Source organism: Micropterus salmoides, unplaced genomic scaffold (genome assembly GCF_014851395.1).
Source record: "Micropterus salmoides isolate LMB-PRFRI ecotype aquatic unplaced genomic scaffold, ASM1485139v1 Ms_hic_scaffold_9, whole genome shotgun sequence".
NCBI lineage: Eukaryota > Metazoa > Chordata > Actinopteri > Centrarchiformes > Centrarchidae > Micropterus > Micropterus salmoides.
The window spans coordinates 28,776,436-28,794,973 of NW_024044681.1; the positions used below are offsets into that span (position 1 = coordinate 28,776,436).

At 40.3% G+C, this 18,538-nt stretch overlaps 1 protein-coding gene across 1 annotated transcript in view; it reads right to left on the reverse strand.

The window, feature by feature from the left end:
* Positions 1 to 904: 904 nt before the first annotated feature.
* Positions 905 to 18,538, reverse strand: part of pcdh1a (protocadherin 1a) — an 86,935-nt gene continuing 69,301 nt past the window's right edge. Inside the window, exon 5 of the mRNA XM_038709577.1 lies at positions 905 to 4,780. Coding sequence (XP_038565505.1) covers positions 4,410 to 4,780 — 371 coding nt within the window. The 3' untranslated portion in view covers positions 905 to 4,409. The remainder of the gene's footprint in view (positions 4,781 to 18,538) is intronic.

Genomic DNA, 18,538 nt, shown 5'->3' on the forward strand with positions numbered 1-18,538 from the left:
TCTCATTGAAATCAATATCTCTTTGTCAAGAGAGACCTACATATAGCCAGACATAACAAAAGGACACATAGCATCAGAGACAGTCACAGACGTCACAAAATAGATTTGAAGATAAAAGTTGATATTATACCATTTGGTATTACGGAGATGGTGGTGGAGCGCACTGTCTCAGATGGTGGTCTTTAATCTTTCATAGGTGTTCAACTGGCTGGAGATTTTTGCTTAATCACTCATGTTACAGTGCTGTAGTTCACACATTATTAAATAATATGGTATCTTGCAACAATGATTAAGTCAATTGACTTCACAGCTTATGTGCTAATGATCAAACACAGTATAAATGCATAGACTATGAACACCCAGACATGGAACAAGTTCCTCCTTTCACTGAATGCTTTCAACCGTAGCTCATTGTCCATTAAAAAAATTCTATTATCTCTGACTTTAAGCAACGGCACATAGACATCTCAAAATTAACATCACAAGACATCAGTCTTGTAAGCCTTGCACAAAATGCTTAGCAATGGGCAGCTCATCAATGCATTAAAGAAATGTTCTGTATTAAGCTAAGTGCATGATGGGGACTGTGTACTTCTGGCACATTGTTTTTCTAGTTGATGCAGTGAACACAGGTCCTGGGACTCTCCTACTTCAAACCCTGGAATGCTTCCCTCTCAACATTCTGGGGCCTCCTGACTTAGAAATGAGGCACTGGTCCCCACATGACAAGAATACTAGTTCTTCTTAATGAGCCTGCGTCCTGGAGTGAGACACATTTTACACAATGTAGCTTCAAGATTGCAAAACCTCTTAGAAAAATGTAGCAACCAAACCCTTGTTAGACACTAAGCGATGAATAATAATAGAAAACAAAGAAAACACTGACAGCATTCATTTTTTCCCTGAAGTGATTTTATTACAAAGTTCATGAGGACTTACAGTATTACAAGAGAATTTGTCAACATGCGAAAAACAGAACAAAGCAGAACACAGGAGTTTAACAAACTGGTAAGATAAGACAATCCACTGTTCACAATAAACATAAAAACTGATTAAGTCCTCAGGAGGTGGGAGCCGGTGAATGACTACAGTGCAGGCATAGAACGGCCACATTCACACTGACTCAGCAAAGGTCAATCCAACCAAGGCAAGATGTGCACATCTCAAGAAAACATTTTACAATTTTTATATGCCATCGGCTTTTCTCAGAACTTTTAGAAAGCTTCACTTGTATGTACATAAAACTGTACAAAAACATGGCATCACAAGCATTTTTATCCTATATAAATATACCAACAATTAGGATAACAACTAGATTCTCTCTTGCAAAGACATATTTCCAAGGCAATTGTCTTTGTACTAGATGAACGGTGGAAAAGATGAAATGTTCAGTTAATTTCAGTTTGTTTGGGGGAGGGCCTTTTCAGTATGAACCAGCACTGTCATTTCAGAAAGTAACAGAAAAGAAAAAAGAGTAAACAGTTTCTACCAATTATCTTTGGAATTCATGCTAAAATCATTGCCTGCCTGACAGCAGACACAGGGTTGTGGAGATCTATGTACACTACACCACCAACAGATTTTTTTTTTTTTTTTTCACACAACCAGAAAGAAAAAAATCCCTTGCCAATTTCAGTACAGTAATTTGTCCATCTGTCCACAGAAATGATCACCATACAATACACACTACAGAGAGGCAAAAGATACTCAAGTGAATTCAACATTAAATCAATGTTAAGTACAAATTAAACATTATTCAACATACTTTTGAGTGTATTTAGGTGCTTCATGATGTCCTCTTACTTTATTCAAGAAGAACCATTCTGTGTTTGAGAGAGAAGTTAACACAGTTCATTCAGCATGAGTTCAAAAGAAAGGTCAAACCTGGTGATATATTGTTCCAGGGGTGAGTAGCAGGAGGTCATTATCAGCAGGAGTGAAAGAGTCCGACTCATTAAGACGGGGGGGTGTAGGCCCAGGCTTATTTTTATTTTGCAGAGAACTTAAATCTAACTCCTGCCATTCCATTTGGAGTTACCCCATTTACTTCCTGTATGGGTGATCAAAGAGACAAATCTGAAGATACATTCCAGATTATCCAAAGCGATAAGCGTACTTAGGCTGGAATCAGGTTCAAATTGAACCACAGAGATGATTCTGGATGCAAAGCAGTTGTGAATCGGAATTGAGTCAAAGCATTTAAATAGATAAAGTTGTGATTGAGGCTATGTGACATTGGTTTTATCACTCATTGCTATCTTTCTCACTTTTCATTAATTCCAGGTCAGTGATCTCACCCGCCGCTTTGAGTTCGTGAAGCGGCTATCCACAGCTCTGAGAGCGGTGCTTGGGGGAGCCGAGGGGGTTTAATCACAGTGTATCATGGCTGTTGTTTGAATTTTATTTCAGTCGCTAAATGGCTTTGAAAACGGCATAATGTGCTTTCTCCCCCTCAAGGCAGGATAATCGCCCACCTTATTTAATCATGGCCATGTCCAGTAATTTCCATATGTTTCCAGTTTAATTATTCTAAACACAATTTTCAATGGCAGCATGATGAGGCAAGTGCTGATAAAAATACCCCTTTTAACTGATTGTAGCTCTGCGGGTGGATTTGCATTATCTGGTAGGTGCCTTGTCCTGAGGGTGTGCTCACACATGCCCTAGCTCAGGACTCATTACTCACCCTAATTAGTAAATGTCCATTCTAGGCTGTTCCACCCTTACTCTCGCTATGAAAATACTCTGCAGAGGTGAAAGGTATCTACAAATCTAATCAAATCAATGTTTAAATCAAAGACATTGGCTAGCTCTACAATGTTGTAAGGCAGGCTAGTGTTGTCATCATTAACATCCAATTACTGACTAATACATAGTGTCCTTCAGACATCTCCTTCAGATTCACTTGGATAATCTTTGTAAAGATAAATGAAGCCCACGGGCATGCCCTATTTTTAATTCTCTGTTCAATAGCCAGAGAAGGGAAAATACCTAATAATTTATTAACCATGTTGTTCTGAATACATGGAAAATCATAATTAACAGCAATAATTGAGCCTGACTCCTACTATCTACAACTATGTTTAAGATTAACATTTGCAGACACCTTCCATATTTCTTCAAATGTATAATTGTTTTTTATACTTGAAGGTCGACACTGTTCTATAATTCCTTATTTTAGTTGGTGCACTGTGTATTGACTTCACCCCTTGTGATAACTGATACATTTAAAAAACCAAGAAATTACTCTCAACGTAGAGCAGTCGTGTAAATTTATATCAGTATTATATTAACTCAATCTCTCCAGTGGCTCTACATGCCTTTTCATGTAAATAGCTCACTATGCATTCACTAGAGCTGTAGAAGTTCTGATGAATTGTGAGGAGAAATGACTATGAGCTTTAGAGGAAAGGACTGTGAGTTACACATAGAGCCCGTCTGATTGTCACGATAGAGAAGAGCCTTTTAAACTGATTTCATCAACACAGTGAGTCACAAGGTTTTATATGAAAAGCCAATCACAATGTGTAGTGAGTCCTCGGCGTTTGGTCATTAAACTCCGGGGTACTGTGGCCAAGTCAACCGTTTTCATGATGAACGATAGGTCACAGTGCTGAGAGTCAGTGGAACATAATGTCAGTTTAAATGTTGCCAGACAGCTTTCTCCACCAGTGGCATTGCTCTACGGGGAGCAGAGGTAAAGGCCATTCTGCTATGATTAGGGGTCAGAGGTGCGTATGATTGTATGGAGCGGATAAATACCTACCACAATATCGAGCTCCACTTCTGGAGATGGTTTCAATCAAGTCTAAACAGCAGCAGCAAAGAAAAGCTTAAATATGCTAAGATTCTGAGGCAATTTTTTTCAGTTTATGCCAGACAAAAATATATGTAGAACACACCATTCAAAAGTATTTACAGAACTGTACATTAAGATATCATTTGATTGTTAGTCAAAAGTGTTATGTCTTCTGATAGGGCCTGACTTGCTGTCTATTAAATTATATCTAATAATGGCACAAGAGCACTGATCACAACTTTCAAATTCAAGAGATCACTTCACAGAATGGGACTTGGCTAACTACAACGATAATTAGTTACTACGAAAGTAGCAATTACCATCTGGATTTCCTTTTGATCTGTTTGAATTGTATTCTTCAGGATTTTGTATGAATAAATGAGTGAGTGCATCAATTAACTTTGTGGAATTCTTAATAAATATGCTAATAAATTAATAATTTAAGGAGGAAATGACAAAAAAACAAGTGTTCATGCCAGTGATTGAATGAGTCACAGCCTATTGTTACCTACAAAACGGGCATTGGCTTTAGCATGTGAACAGCCTGTTTCTCCTTCTGGAGTGGGTGTATCTTTTCTTCATTTGTGCACCAATCGGATGATGGTATTCCTCACAGGTAAATTTCTCTTTTTGGAGTGTGGGCAGAAGGGGAGGTGGGTGGGAACTCAGAGGCTACGCTCAGGGGCATCTCCTCTAAGGGGCAGTCCTGACTGGCGTCGTGACCGCTATTGGAATAGGCACTACGGGAAGGCGGAAGGCGCGGCCGATGCTCCTCACCACCCAGCCTGGCGTTCCCGTTTGCCAGGCGTCCCAGGCTCCCTCTCTCCTGGTAAGGCACGAAGGTGGAGAGTTTCGGGGGGTTCCTGGTCTTGCGGACTGGGGAGGGATGCCCGGGCATCCAGCAGGCGTCTGAGTGGCCCAATTCGCTGCACTCGGTTGTACAGTTTCCGGTCATTGCCACATCAGGGAGGGAGCGGATATCTGTGGGCAGGAGAGAGAGAGAACAGCACCATCAGAGAGAGCTTCATAGCGATAAACATTGGAAAAACATTTATATAAAAAAAAGTGGTAAAAAGGCATTTGTGAACCGAAATGGTGTCATCTGAAACCCCCCCATGAAACCCATCCCCCTCCTTGATGTCTTTGCAGCTGTTGCTAAGCAGTCAGCAGCAGTTGCTACGTAGCTGTTGCTATGCACTGTGTAATGAGCACTACTGTGTGTGCAGTCCACTAGTGAGACATTCAGGAGACGGCCCGTTGTGTCTGTGTCATTTGGAAGTATCCCACAGCAGTTTGTCTGGTATGTTTGTAACGTCACACTGCATTGTTAACATGTTCAACAGCAATGTATTGATTTATATAACATGGGACTTAGATGGTGTAGATGGTGTTCCAAATTTGTGCCAAGGTAAAAGAAAAAGACTGCAAGAATGGACAAATACTACAGACACACATTACAGTGTTTGGTTACAAATGGAATGGCTGAATCCCTTTGGGCAAAACCATTGTTGAATGAGTTATTGATTGACAGTGCTGAAATGAGTTCCCTGCCCTTGATTATCATCCATTTTTTATTCAACTGTTCCTAATTAAATAAATGGGTCCATGACCCAGTGACCTCATTTTAATGTACAAGCTGTGAAAGCTCCAAAATAAGTTTGCCTCAGCTATCGCTCAAGAGTAATGTACGGTTTCTAGAAGTTGCACTGCACTGAAGAACTCATGTATTTGTTTACCAGAAAAGTGCAGCTGGCAGCCAACACACTTGTTAAGCAGCCCACCTGTTGACAAAATAAACATACAGCCCAGATTTAATGGAAATACCACTCAATTTATCTTTGTTATCCCTTCAGACTCTGACTAGGACAGCCAAATCGATGTCTGAAGAGAAGAGCAGACAACTAAGATCGGTGAGTCAGTGATGTCACCCGCATGTAAAGGTTTGATCGCTGTGATAAATGCATTACTGTAATGCCTCAATGCTGTCCACACCATGAAAGAACGTGTCCATCACTACAGGGCGGTGTGTGAAAGAGAGTAAATGTATTTTATTTAGAGAAAGCGGAGAGCTCAGCGCTGCGCACACAACAAGCTGAAAGATGCTGCTGCATGTGAATGATGCAACCACAGGAGATGACGTATCAGAGGTAGTGGCAAGGGTTCACAGCTAATAGAGAAAATGCCAGCTTGACAGTAAGCCTATGAGACGTACCATCAGTATTGTACTCATGACCGGTGGCAAGATAATTATCCCACAAAATGTCAGACCTCTGAGGCTGAAAAAACTGCTTCTGGCCCACCAAGCCTTCAATCAATCAAAAGCCAATGTGAGACAGCTTGTGTGATGGCATAGCTTGACTTTAGATTTTAAACTGCTTAATAAAAATTATTCAGGTATTTGTTCTCATTTTATTTTCCTTATTTATATCTAAAATAGTATTTCTCATGGGTAATCCATAGTACAATTGTCCAATTGTTTTTTTAAAGAATGCATAGCTTGTTCTATTGTTGCCATTAATCTCATTGTTCCACTAATCCTAAATTGCTAGATGTTTAGGCTATTTAATACATTTACTTTACAAGTGAGCAATGTGCTGCCTTATTCATGCTCAGTTATATAATTATGCTTAAGTGGCAAAGTCTTTTCTCTGTTTACTAGGCCAATGTCAATGATTCTTTTCAAATGAATGAACTACACTTTTATGCCTGATTAAGAAAGAAGAAACTGAATCTCTGAAGCTCTATGAAAAGACAGGCAAGAGTGTGTGCCTGTGTGTGCAGTGCCTCATGCATGATGATTGGAGTTTCATTTTCTCAACTCCGCTAAGAGCGTTGTCTGTATGCATCACTGCAGCGAAATGGTCTCTTGCTACAAAAGATGTTCATGGGAAGGGAGTTGGGGAGAGGGTCGAGGAGTACGCTTCCAAGCACAAGCACAGTCGTGTAGGCATCTACTCCAAAAGGATTTCACACTTGATTAAAACCTCTCCACAGCTTCCAGGAGGTTTATGCCACACCAAGTGGCCTTGTGCAAAAATCCAGCGCATCTCCACAACTACAGAATCAGTGTACTGGGAAAAAAATGTACATTTACACAGGTTTTCACATGCCACCATTGTTTCGTTCTTTTCGAATTAGAATGTGCTTTTACATGTGAAATGGCGAATGCAGCTTTACCTATTTAATGTATCATTTCTCTCTAAACTCATTCAGTCTCACAAAAGAATGGATAAAAGACATAAAGGTAAACACTGATTGCCACATCCTCACTGAGTGTCAGGTTGGTAATTGACTTGATGATTTGGACTTATGTAACGACATGACAACTAAAAAGAAAACATGTAATGTAAAATGATACCATGCGACAGTAACAGGAATAAAAGCACATTCTGAACCATGCTCTTCGTCAAGGGCCAGAAAATCAGCAATGACAGCTAAATACACCGTCGAGCTTGCCAGAGTCTGCCATTTTCTTCCAACACTGCCAAAGCACATATCGCACGTCATCAAGAGAGAACATTGACGCTCTCACGCCAGCTATTTTAGTAGGCCATTACCTTGTGTGGTAGTGTTTTATCTGAATTTTACATGGTTTTATTTATAAAGTAGCTATGACATATTGTATGTTCTTAACAGACAACTGATAGGCATATTTTCAACTGCAGCACGGCGCGTTGGAGTAAATATTTCTACGTGCTGTCATTCTATGGAACATATAATTTCCAGTCACACGTGTCAGCTCGCTAAAGTCATGTACTCATCATGTAATAATAATCAATTGGTTATTGTGCCGTTATGTGTCATTTATGAAAGCACACGTTTTTTACATTTGCTTGCACTGACCTTTTTGTCACACTAAAACCTATCTCTACAAAAAAAATAAAAAATCAATACTGATAATTATACTTTTGTGTCTGCTTTTTGCTGTGGCTATTAGCCATCTGTAGCTGTAGCACCCACTTACAGTGTGGCAGAATACCGTCTGCTCTGCACATCAAAACACACTCCCACACTTTGCTGAAACGATCGTTTGAATATTTGGTGGACACGCGATGAAGTAAATGAGTCAACCATGGGGTGAAGGAGCAGCCAAAGGCAGGGCGGGAAAATCGGTATTTTCTCACCCACTCAAACCTGTTTTCACCTGTACCTATACCTGAAATAAATCTGCTCACAGTCTGGAACAAACCCTTTAGAGTTTATAGTCTTGTATGTCATGGATGGAGAGCCAAGGTGGACAATGGAGAACAGATGGGCAAACCACAGCACCATTATGCCAGTGGCTGGAACAGGCTGACTGGATTTAGAGAGCTTGTGATATGGTTTTGAAGAGCAGTGACTCAATGACATTTCTTACTCTGTGCACAGCAGTATCCTTTTCCTCTAGACTTGGAGAGAGATTGCACCTGTAGCTCTCTCCTTTTATATTGGGTCAGTCCCGTCTGCTTGCTTAAAGCAATATCAGGAAAAAGAGAAAAAGAAAAACAGTAATTTCCTACCTTCTACTACCTTCAGTACCACATCAGCGACTCATAGTGAAACTTAGCAAAGCTTCTAAAAGCACCTCCACTGCAGTAGCATAACATGCACTCCACAGTGCAGTTACAGAGTGGGGGTACACACAGAGCTTAACCCCCCGGCTGACAGATACATGTGAGGGGTGGGTTTGCATGCTGCTTGCATCAGGGTGCCAGTGGGAGGTGTTGAGTGTCTGAGGCAGGCGTCCTCATCGTCTGATCCCCTGCCCACGGGCATGGGGGAAGCTGCCTCTTCCTGAGATTTCACACTGCTCCTCTCTGTTTGATTGCAAATGCTGCCTCTCCCCACCGGCTGCTTTCCAGCATGTGCGCCACACCGCTATGATCGATGGCGAACAAATATGAGAGACCCACAGCTTATAGAGGGATAACGGGGAAAAACAGTTACTATCGTTTGGGAGTGTGTGAGTGATATTAATGGTACGTTTGTGGTCCCTGCAAACTGTTTATGTGGTAAATGACTAAAAAGTTCCAAGAAACAAAAGGGAAAAAAAGAAATATCCCACATCTGAGCAGACATTAGCGTCTGGTGCTGGCTATCAGTATAATAACTGGGTATGAATGTATTCTGTGGTTGTCATACTCCGTGAAGAAAAACAACAAGAAACCAGGGTTTTGTATTTCCTTAGCTATGACATGTCAAGCCTTGTTATTCAAGTGCTCAACAGTTTCTCACAGTAAGCAGAAGCTACCAAAAACAGTCCTTTTTTTTCTCTAGAGGGGAGCATTTTTAAGAGAGAAAAACTTGCTACAAGCACACAAGCATAGTGTTGACGCACACATTTTCCCTGCTCATTGTAATGGAATACAAAAGAACAATGGTGGAGTTTGTAACCTTAGACATGCACTTTCACATCTCATGAGCAACATTTTGAATGTGTAAGCCTGAAGCTTTGTCATGTGAGATGTGAGATAAAGCAGCAGTTAACCATTTAGTTACAATGTTGGTGTTTTATTCTGTAGTAATTTGTAGCATTTTTTGCAACAGCTGATATACTGATCATCACTTTATTTTCAGTCTATTTTAATTACATGACTATTGAATGTTTTTATGCAATATGTATTTATGTATGTATTTTAGTACCTATGTCTTTTGATAATTATTCTTGCTCATTTATGTTGCAGTAAAGCTCTTTGGCACAAACCGGGTTTGTTTATAAAGCACTCCATATGTCTTTAGTTTCATGAAAACAAAATTAAAAATACTTGAACGCATCACTTTGCACATACTACATACAAGATAATTTGGGCTGTAATTAGTTTAAATGGTTAAATGTTTTAGTACAAACACGTTAATCAATTCTCGATCAAACTGTCCTCAGAAGGTGAGGCCAGGATAATAATTGGTATTGAAGTTTAAGGCATGAGTCAAAGTCTCCTTCACAGATTCAGTAAGGTCTGAATTCCCGGTTTCCTGAGAAAGGCGAGCCTGTTGCTGACAAAGGCTGATGGGTGGACATGTTGGCCAGAGGCATGTCAGGAAAAGCCGCTGTAGATGTTTCAGTGGGTGATGGAACACCTCCTGTCAGTTCTCTCACCATCCACCATTTTGTCTTTGAATTCCTTCATTTGATGACTGCCTTTTGTATCACTGCATCTGACAAAGCCTTAGCACCTGCTGACAGATCATGCTATGCACCAGCTCTTCCAATTGTGAAGTTGATTTGCGGTGTGATATGTCAACCAATACTAAAGCTTTGTCAAGCTGTGACACACACAAGGCATCTTCTGATAAAATAGTTTGAAAAAACTGGCGGAGTACTATGGGGAAACGCTTCAAAATGACGATATAGTTGATGTTGTAAGTAATTTAATCGTTTCTCTGCACATAGGGGTTTGTGAAACGCTTGTGTGGAGAACAGCTTCATGCCTCTGCCCAACAACAATATGTTCGGCTTTCTGGCCAATTACTGACTGGAAATTGCATTCTAAACCTTGACCAGAGAATATTGATCTGCAGTGGCTGCCAATGTAAAAAAAAACCCAATACAAAACAAATGATTTATACAGACATAAGAGACTCAGGTTTATGATTATCATATAAGTCCCAGTTTCAAGAGTATACCTAAATTGAATTAGGTCAAAATATCAGTTTTGTTTAAGCAGTCAATACATGGGACTACAAGGTTACACTTAATAAATTCTAGGGCTGTCCCCGACTAAGGATTTACATAGTCGAATCCAAATTGTCAAGTCTTGCCTATAGTTGACTGATAGTCGAATCATGTACTGTGTTTGTGTGCGGCGATTGCGGGCAGGGGGAGGGGGTAACACACAGTAGCGCCGCTTTAATCTTGACAAGCTGAAGAGCTGTAGTCTCTATTCATTAGTCACTGTAACTTACACTGTACATTTCCAGCTAAACTGAGTCTTATTGTTGACCCCTTTCTCTCTGCTCGCCTGCCACTCACCGGTCTTGTGCAGAGTTTTGCGTGCGTGCCGTGCGGCCGACAGCTGCATACACGTCGCGGTTCCTCGCGGATCTATATCAAGTACTATTTAAAAACGATCTAATATTCTTTGTGTGGTTCATCAATGGTGATAAATGATCCAAACGTCCCGCGAGGTGCGGACACCTCAGCGCAACAACGGTGTTAAGTTAAGGCCCCGTCTCTACAGCAAGTTCTTCTTCTGCCACGACACACACACATGCACACTGTTGCCCCCTAACTTGAGGGTTAGGGTTACAATTCTGGATTTATTCACGCACATTTATTTATTTATAGCATTATTTATAGCATTTCACAGAGAAACACAGAGAGAGTTGTTGTCTATGCTACAAGGACACATGGATTTTTTTACAAGCACGGATCAGGTAAAGCAACAGTAAACAGACCCGTGCAGATGATTTTGATAGGCTACGTCGATAGCAAGCCTCCTCCACATGTGGCACACCTGCTTCTGAAAATGGAATCATAGGTGGAAAAATCCAGAAGACAAGTTCTGTGTCTTTTTGGCAACTTTAAACAACGTACTGCTGATGGAGAAAGGCAGCAGAATAGACACATAAAGGGAGAGACAGACAGAAAGAGGCGGGGCAAGCCGGTGTGTTTGCAGCAGAGGTGTAGGTGTGTGAGTGTGTCTGTGTGTGTGGGGAAAAGAGAACTGAAGAGAAAGGGAGCCAATTCAAGCAGTGAGTAAACATTAAAATAAAAGGGGAGAATGAAGTAGAATTAAAATGGTAAAATAAGAAATAAGCTACTAGAAATAGAAAATATATCACATCCGCTGCCGCCCAAGTTGTTATTCATTCTGTGGGAAACACTGCCAGTACATTACATTACATTTAGTGTCAACAAATAGTAAAACCATAATACAAAATTTACAAACACAGTATGTAACAGTGTGTAAATCATGATCTGTTACATACAATTTGGTAAATTAAATTAATTTCAAAAATAATGAGTGCGGTGCCTGTCACATCTGTCTGCACAATGCACGTGTCAGAGCTCCCCTTCTCCGTGACTTCCTGCAGCCACACAAGGAGAAAAGAGCACCTGTGTTGCTCTGTGGTTATAACAACTCTGTTGACACAATGTTCATGATACCCTGCAGTCCCTGCTGCAGCCAATGGAGAACACTGGAACAGTGCCCATCTGTGGGCAACACCACAAGAATGTTTTGCAACAATCAGTATTTAATGTTTTATAATCAAATCTCATGTTTAGTCTAATTTTTAGGACAAACAGAAAAGCAGTCAGGACAACTATTTATAATTTGGGATTGTCCCACATTTTTCGGGATGTCTGTGCACCCTATGCAGAGCAGTATGTCTTGACCATTGACCTAGTGTTACTCAAATTAACTTTGTGTTGAAAAGATCATTTTGTCTCAATCTTTTGTTAGTGTAGTCAGCATGGATAAAAAACAGCATTGCTCTATATGCTGTATTCAATCTTATATTCATGCAGAGGGGGCTTCGCGGACTCAGGGTTGATTGTGCATGCTGAGTTTGAAAAGCACTAGTTAGCCATCAGTACCTAAATTTAGAAATTTGAATCTGTTCTTTAGGCCAATGCAGGTTTTCTAATGCTCTTCAATTAAATCTTTATCATGACATGACACAGTGACTATAGTGTGCGATGCCAAACATGATGATGAGGATTAAAATACAAGACCCACTTCTTTATGCATCTGTTCAATATGATGTAAATGCAATTTAACATAATATACGTAGATGATATGAATCTTTTGGCATAAGTTATGAAAATATAATAATAATTGGTGAAGTTATACTATAACAATATGTCACACTGAATAATTAAGAAAATTACTGCATGGACATTTTAGCTGTCATAGGTTTATTGGGAAACGGATTTTGTAAAAGGTTACCAAATATGAGAATATTTATGGTGGCCATGTGATAACCTGCTTACATAATTACATTTAGGCCCACTCTGCTCCTTCTCCTCCCTGCTTCTCTCAGTCCTGAAATAGGAAACCTTGCATTTTCCATTCAGTTTTCTGTGTAATTTAATTAGAAAAGCTCAAAGAAATGTAGACTAAATCCCTGTGGTGTGGGGTTGTGACTGGACGCTCAATAGGCTGAGGATTTTTTTCTTTTTTACTTTCCTTTGCCACAAAGTGTAACTCCATTACAAATTCTGCACAGGTCAAGCAAGGGGAAGACAGTGCATTCATCAGTTTGAAACAAACTTAGTTAGAAAATGTTAAGAATGCATTTGTAGCTGAACAACTTGAGTGACTCTGTTTTGCCTTGTTCTGCTGTGACAATATGTCAGCGAGCAGCAGTCTGTTTCTGGTGCAGATTAACTAATAAAAAACACTTTATTTGGCTTAATAATTGGTGACAGTGCTGAGGTTGGAAGTGAAGATGGAACTGAGAAAAATGAACACCAAAAATACTTTTTTGTAAAGTTTATGACTCTCATGATAATTAGACAGACTGTTTTATCACCAAACAGTTCTCTGATTACTTTGTGACGTTTGCTTGAAGAGTCACTTGTCTATTCCTGTCTCACACCCAAACGTTCTTTCTTCTTCTTGTCTGAATGTCTCTTTCTTGGTCCCAGCCTTTGAAGCTTTCTTCCTGCTTTAGGCTTTCACATTTGCACTCTATGGCCCTTTCTACCATGGTGGCAATGCTCCATGGCCTCATATTAGTAGGTAGAAGATATTTCATTTTCAAACAGCAGAGAAGAAAACATTCAGTCTTACTGTTAATGTTTGTTGCATTTAAGCTGTTTATTGCCTTGAGCCGAATTTTCCTAGAAACACTTACAGTAATGGGCTTTTCTTCTCAGGTCGCAATATGTTAGCATATGCTTTTATCTTTGTTTGTCGCCCACATACAAACCTGTCTCTTAAAACCTCAATTTTTAATCCATTACAGAATTTGATTTCAGTAGAATTTTTTTTTCTTTTCCACTAAGACCAGAAAAGGGGTGAAAAATGTACCATTATATGCCCAAAACTATACCCAAAACTATGACTGGATATTACTGGTTCTTATTACACCAAATAATGTGGGTACAACATCATTTGGAGTTTTGTTTTCATCAATAAGAAAATCAAAGTTGTCCTTATATTTGATCTACAACTCTAATTATCAACAAGGGCATTATTAACTCAGGATTTTCCCCTAGAGTTAATTCCTATGCACCACTTTCATGCTCACTATCTTCCAATCATTGATCCTATTGACATGGAAAAGGGTGTCTTCCATGATCCATTAGTTGTTATCCCTCCCCTTTCGATCAAGATGTTATCTCTTTGTAAATTCTGCCTTTGATCCCCATAGTCTGCGATGTGAGACATGGCTAACTTGGGAGAGCAAACATTAGCTGCTAATTAGCCTACACCTTCGTAGTCTGCATAGAAAGAAAAACACAATTTAAGAGTTATTTTTTATTTATTTTTGGTTACTGTGTAGTGAAATATTCTCAACATTTTTCCATGTCTTGAGGGCTACATAGAATTGCCTATGGCCATGGTTGTTCCAGAACGACTTTTATCATTTGATAAGACATCATATCCTCAAACTAGAAACCAAGTGGTCAGGCTCAGGTTGCTGTCAGAGTACTATGTAGTCTGGAAGCATTCCAGGCAAAACGCGTACATCAGCACAAGTGGTATAAAGAGACTGCTTGATAAAAGTTAATGCACATGGATTTAAATAATACAGTCACAGGAGGTACATCAGTTTAATGCCAGTATGGACAAACATCAACATAATCTCACAAAATCCGATCTTTACCATCATGGAAGCAGTCCATGCAGCGGCTAAATAACGACCCTGGAGCAGCAGAGCTTTATTTGACCATTTATTGTAGATAGAGAGTTGCTGCATGACTGACAATTCTCTGGGATAGTCAGCATACTAACGCAGTCAGATGGAAAGCTCTGTTTCCACAATACTCTGAACAATGCAGCTATGCGTTTTGAGCAGGACAATTCAAATTTCTAACATGATGAAATATGAAAATTGCCTTTTGTGTAGCAGAGAGGCAATGGGAGAGGAACAGCAGCAATCTCCCAATGCTGCTTTACCCATCTATACCCTCTGCCAGGCGAGAGCTTTTCTGACAAGGATTTGATTAAGGAAAAAGGAAAAATATCACATGGAATCAAGAAGATGTTGGAATATATAATGCAAATTTCAGTCTTTAAATGTGGACTTAAAGGGACTTAAAGGGACAAAAAAATACAGAAGGCAGTAGGGGGTCAAAATATTGGCTTTTGAGGCCAGCATGATTCCACCCTCCCCTGTTGCTCCTCACTGATCCATTGCGCTCAGCTCCTTGTGTCTGATTGACTTTTATACACTTTGGAATGCCCTTTGATGTTGTTGAAACCCTCCAACAGAAATAATAATCTAACACAATAACACAGTTGACCAAGTATCTAAGATGTGGGGGAGAGGCAGGAACACTTGGACATATCTCTGGGTAGCAAAAGTATTTTGCTTGATTTGGTTGGTACATATTCACTATGCTTTTGTGCCGTGTGTGGTTTAAGGTGAGCTAGATTGGGGCTATCAAGTGCAAGGTAGCAATAGCAATTACAGCAATAAAAGCAGTAAGAGAAGGAAAAAAAACCAACATACTGCAAATGCACAACAAGAGTAAACATCGCTGTCGCTTTTTTTTGTTTTTTAAAGTGGCTGCACTCGCCATCTGTTTTTTCAGTGCCTGTGGTGGCTGTGTGTTTGATGGGTACCTCATCTCCAGGCTAGATACTGTTTCAAAGTAGACAGCTCATCAAGATGAGTGACAAGTGTTGTGGGCCTTACAACATGACCATCTCAGAGGGAGTTGCCCAAAGGGAAATTGAAAAAATTCATATAACGCTTTAAATAAAATGGACCTTTGGTGGAGACCAAGGAATTGCATGAAGATCTATGTGTCTCTGTTACAGCTTTGTAGTTAAGAGCTAGCAAAAAATCTGTCACAATGTTTAAATGAAGTCAAGTGTGCTCTCTAATTAGAACAGAGATCCAGCAGAAAAGCATGGTAGAAACAAGCTACATCATCATGCAAAATTCAGTCAGACTTTCTCTACATTGGGCTTCAGAACAAGGGCTACAGCCAGAAAGTGAGTCTCTAAAGTGATCTAGTGAAGCTGTCAATGATGTGTGGCATTAAAAAACCCTGTCAAACCCTCTAAAATATTCTGATGATTTTGTTTAATAGGGCAGAAAAAAGCATAACACTGTCATTCTTGGCCATGAGCTTAAGCAAGACCAATTCATTTCTATTTAGTTTAAAGCATGTAGGATATTGATTGCATCATGTAACAACAAATCGCAAATTAAGAATTGATCCTTTCACCGGTAGGATATTTCGATTTGTAAAAAAAAGAAAACATACAGCTGCTTTCCATTTAGTGTAGAGAGGACATTTTCAGATTCACTGGGTGTAGTCTTCATTGAGTTCGCAAGGTCCTTGAACTGCAGTGAATTCTGAGATATCCTCAACTTACTGTGAGAAAGCCTTAAAGCGAGAGTGGCTCCATTCCTCTGTAACTCACTGAAAATAAGGAAATGCATGTCCGACCCATACAGTACAATTCCAGTCCCTCAAGTGCCATCCATCATTGAAGGGCAGAACACTAGTTAGAGGGAGGTTCAGCGGCTCTCCGTCCCCATCACACTATGATGGAGAGATGACCCCTGGGGCCTTTCTCTGATGCAGGCTTGAGCTGCCCGACCAACTGAGGTTGAAGTGAAACTGGCCCCTAGCCAGCATCCCCTCCCCGATGCACACCGCTCTACCTGCTCTACGAATCAGATCTGGGGTGAGACTGGGTAAGACCCACTGAGAGCAACAGAGCTCTCCCACCACTTTCTATTTCTGCCTCCATAATTATCCTTAAAGTTTCAACTCAGGGTCCCATGGACCTGCCAGTGGACACTCAGCTAAAAGGAGTGTCTCTTACAGCCACAAGCTATACCAGGCTAATTAAGACATTTTTCTCCATGTGTCTTTAGAAACTTGTACTTTCAAGCCCACGTTTACACATACATTACCACCTCTAAACCTGCTGCTTCAGCATGCTGTTGCCCAGACTCACTGGCGTGGCAAGAGCCGGCAGTGTGCTATCCAATTTTTGCCTAAGTAGAGAGCCATCCACTTTTGTTAGAGTAATACATGAGCACATCTAAAGCTTGGGGATACTGGCTTAGGCACACTGGCTCACTCATTCATTTTACAAGCTTAGTGCTAAAACCGGACATTTTCAGTGGCAGCATGGTGTTAAAAGCACTATTTATGGAATCTAATGTGTGCTTATACATGTGTACTTTTCATCCTGCGCATAATTCAGAACACTCATGTGGGGTTTCATCCATGTTATCTACATGTGGATAAGAGCGGAGTAGCTTGTGTAGATCTCAATTAAAATGAAGACAACTGGGAATCTATCCCCAGAAAATGTTCCAGAAATCTTCCACTAAATCATCTCTTTTTCATTATGTTTTTATTATTTAAACCATACTTCCTCCATTTGTCAGTGTTTTCTCCTCACAGAACATACTAACCAATACCCACATACAAAGACAAAGAGCAAATGAAAAAAAAAACAACAACCAAAACACTTGAAACATATATAAAACTGTAAGAACTACAGCCCAAATACGCTTAAGGTTATGACAAAACCATGCTATTATCACTGATGTTGCCACAGTCTTCCAGTCAGCTAGGCACAATGATGAAACTACAGAGAAATCACTTTTATGTGTAAAAGAAGGTAGTATGAAATTGAGTGCAAGGGGTAGATTTATTGGGATAATAGAACTTCTAGTCTGGTTCGATCCAGATTTCACATGTGGCTGCAATCTCTGCCACACAATAATATGTCAGTTCACTCATGAAAATAAGCCAATTCCATACTTGGCTACAGTTAATGGTCTGAGCTGTGTTACCATGTCCTTTCTCTAAGATGGCCCCGCTCAAAGGTCTGGGCTGTCTGCAGTCATTTGACAAACACTATAATGTGCGCGGCCAGCGTTTTGGATAAGTGTGTTGGTCTCATTGTTAGTGATCACATAAGCGAGAGGACATTTTCAGATTCAAATTGGGCGAAAGGAAATCTAGACACATTCAAAACTGTGATGTGTTGACATCAGTGATGATCAGCTCCATTTTGGATTCAGCTGCATTGTCCCATAAAGTAATTTGTAAAAGGGCTATAGTTAACCATTGTCCATGGTGTCAAAGCCTGATCCAGGTTAGAGAGCTTAATTCTGCTCCACTTAGGCTCTTCCAGTGACCTATTTGCTCCAAAATCAAATTACAAACAATTGGGGAGTAACAAACAGCCGCGGCTGATGTGAGCAGAGCATAATGCATGTGCTAGAATGAGCTCGGGATTATAAGCGTATTACTCATGACAACGTGCCTCAGGGGACCACTTGTAAGGATGTTTTCCACAGAAGCTTCCACAAAACTGCCAGTCCCATGACCTGTCTCTTCTCAGATGGTGGCAGTTCCCACAGTGCTGGCATAGGCCACTGTGCTGGTACAGGCTGGCATGGTCCACTCCACTCAATAGTACTAACAGGCAAGGACTCTGACAAGGCACAATGACAACCCACACCACTGCATCAGCACACTATACTGGCACCCAGGCAGGGGCCCAAGCTGGCACTCAAAGGACAAGCAAGCCCCATTAGACCAACATGCCTCTCTGTCTGGACAATGACTTCCACCACATCTTTCTTTGTTTAAAATCTTACTCATGC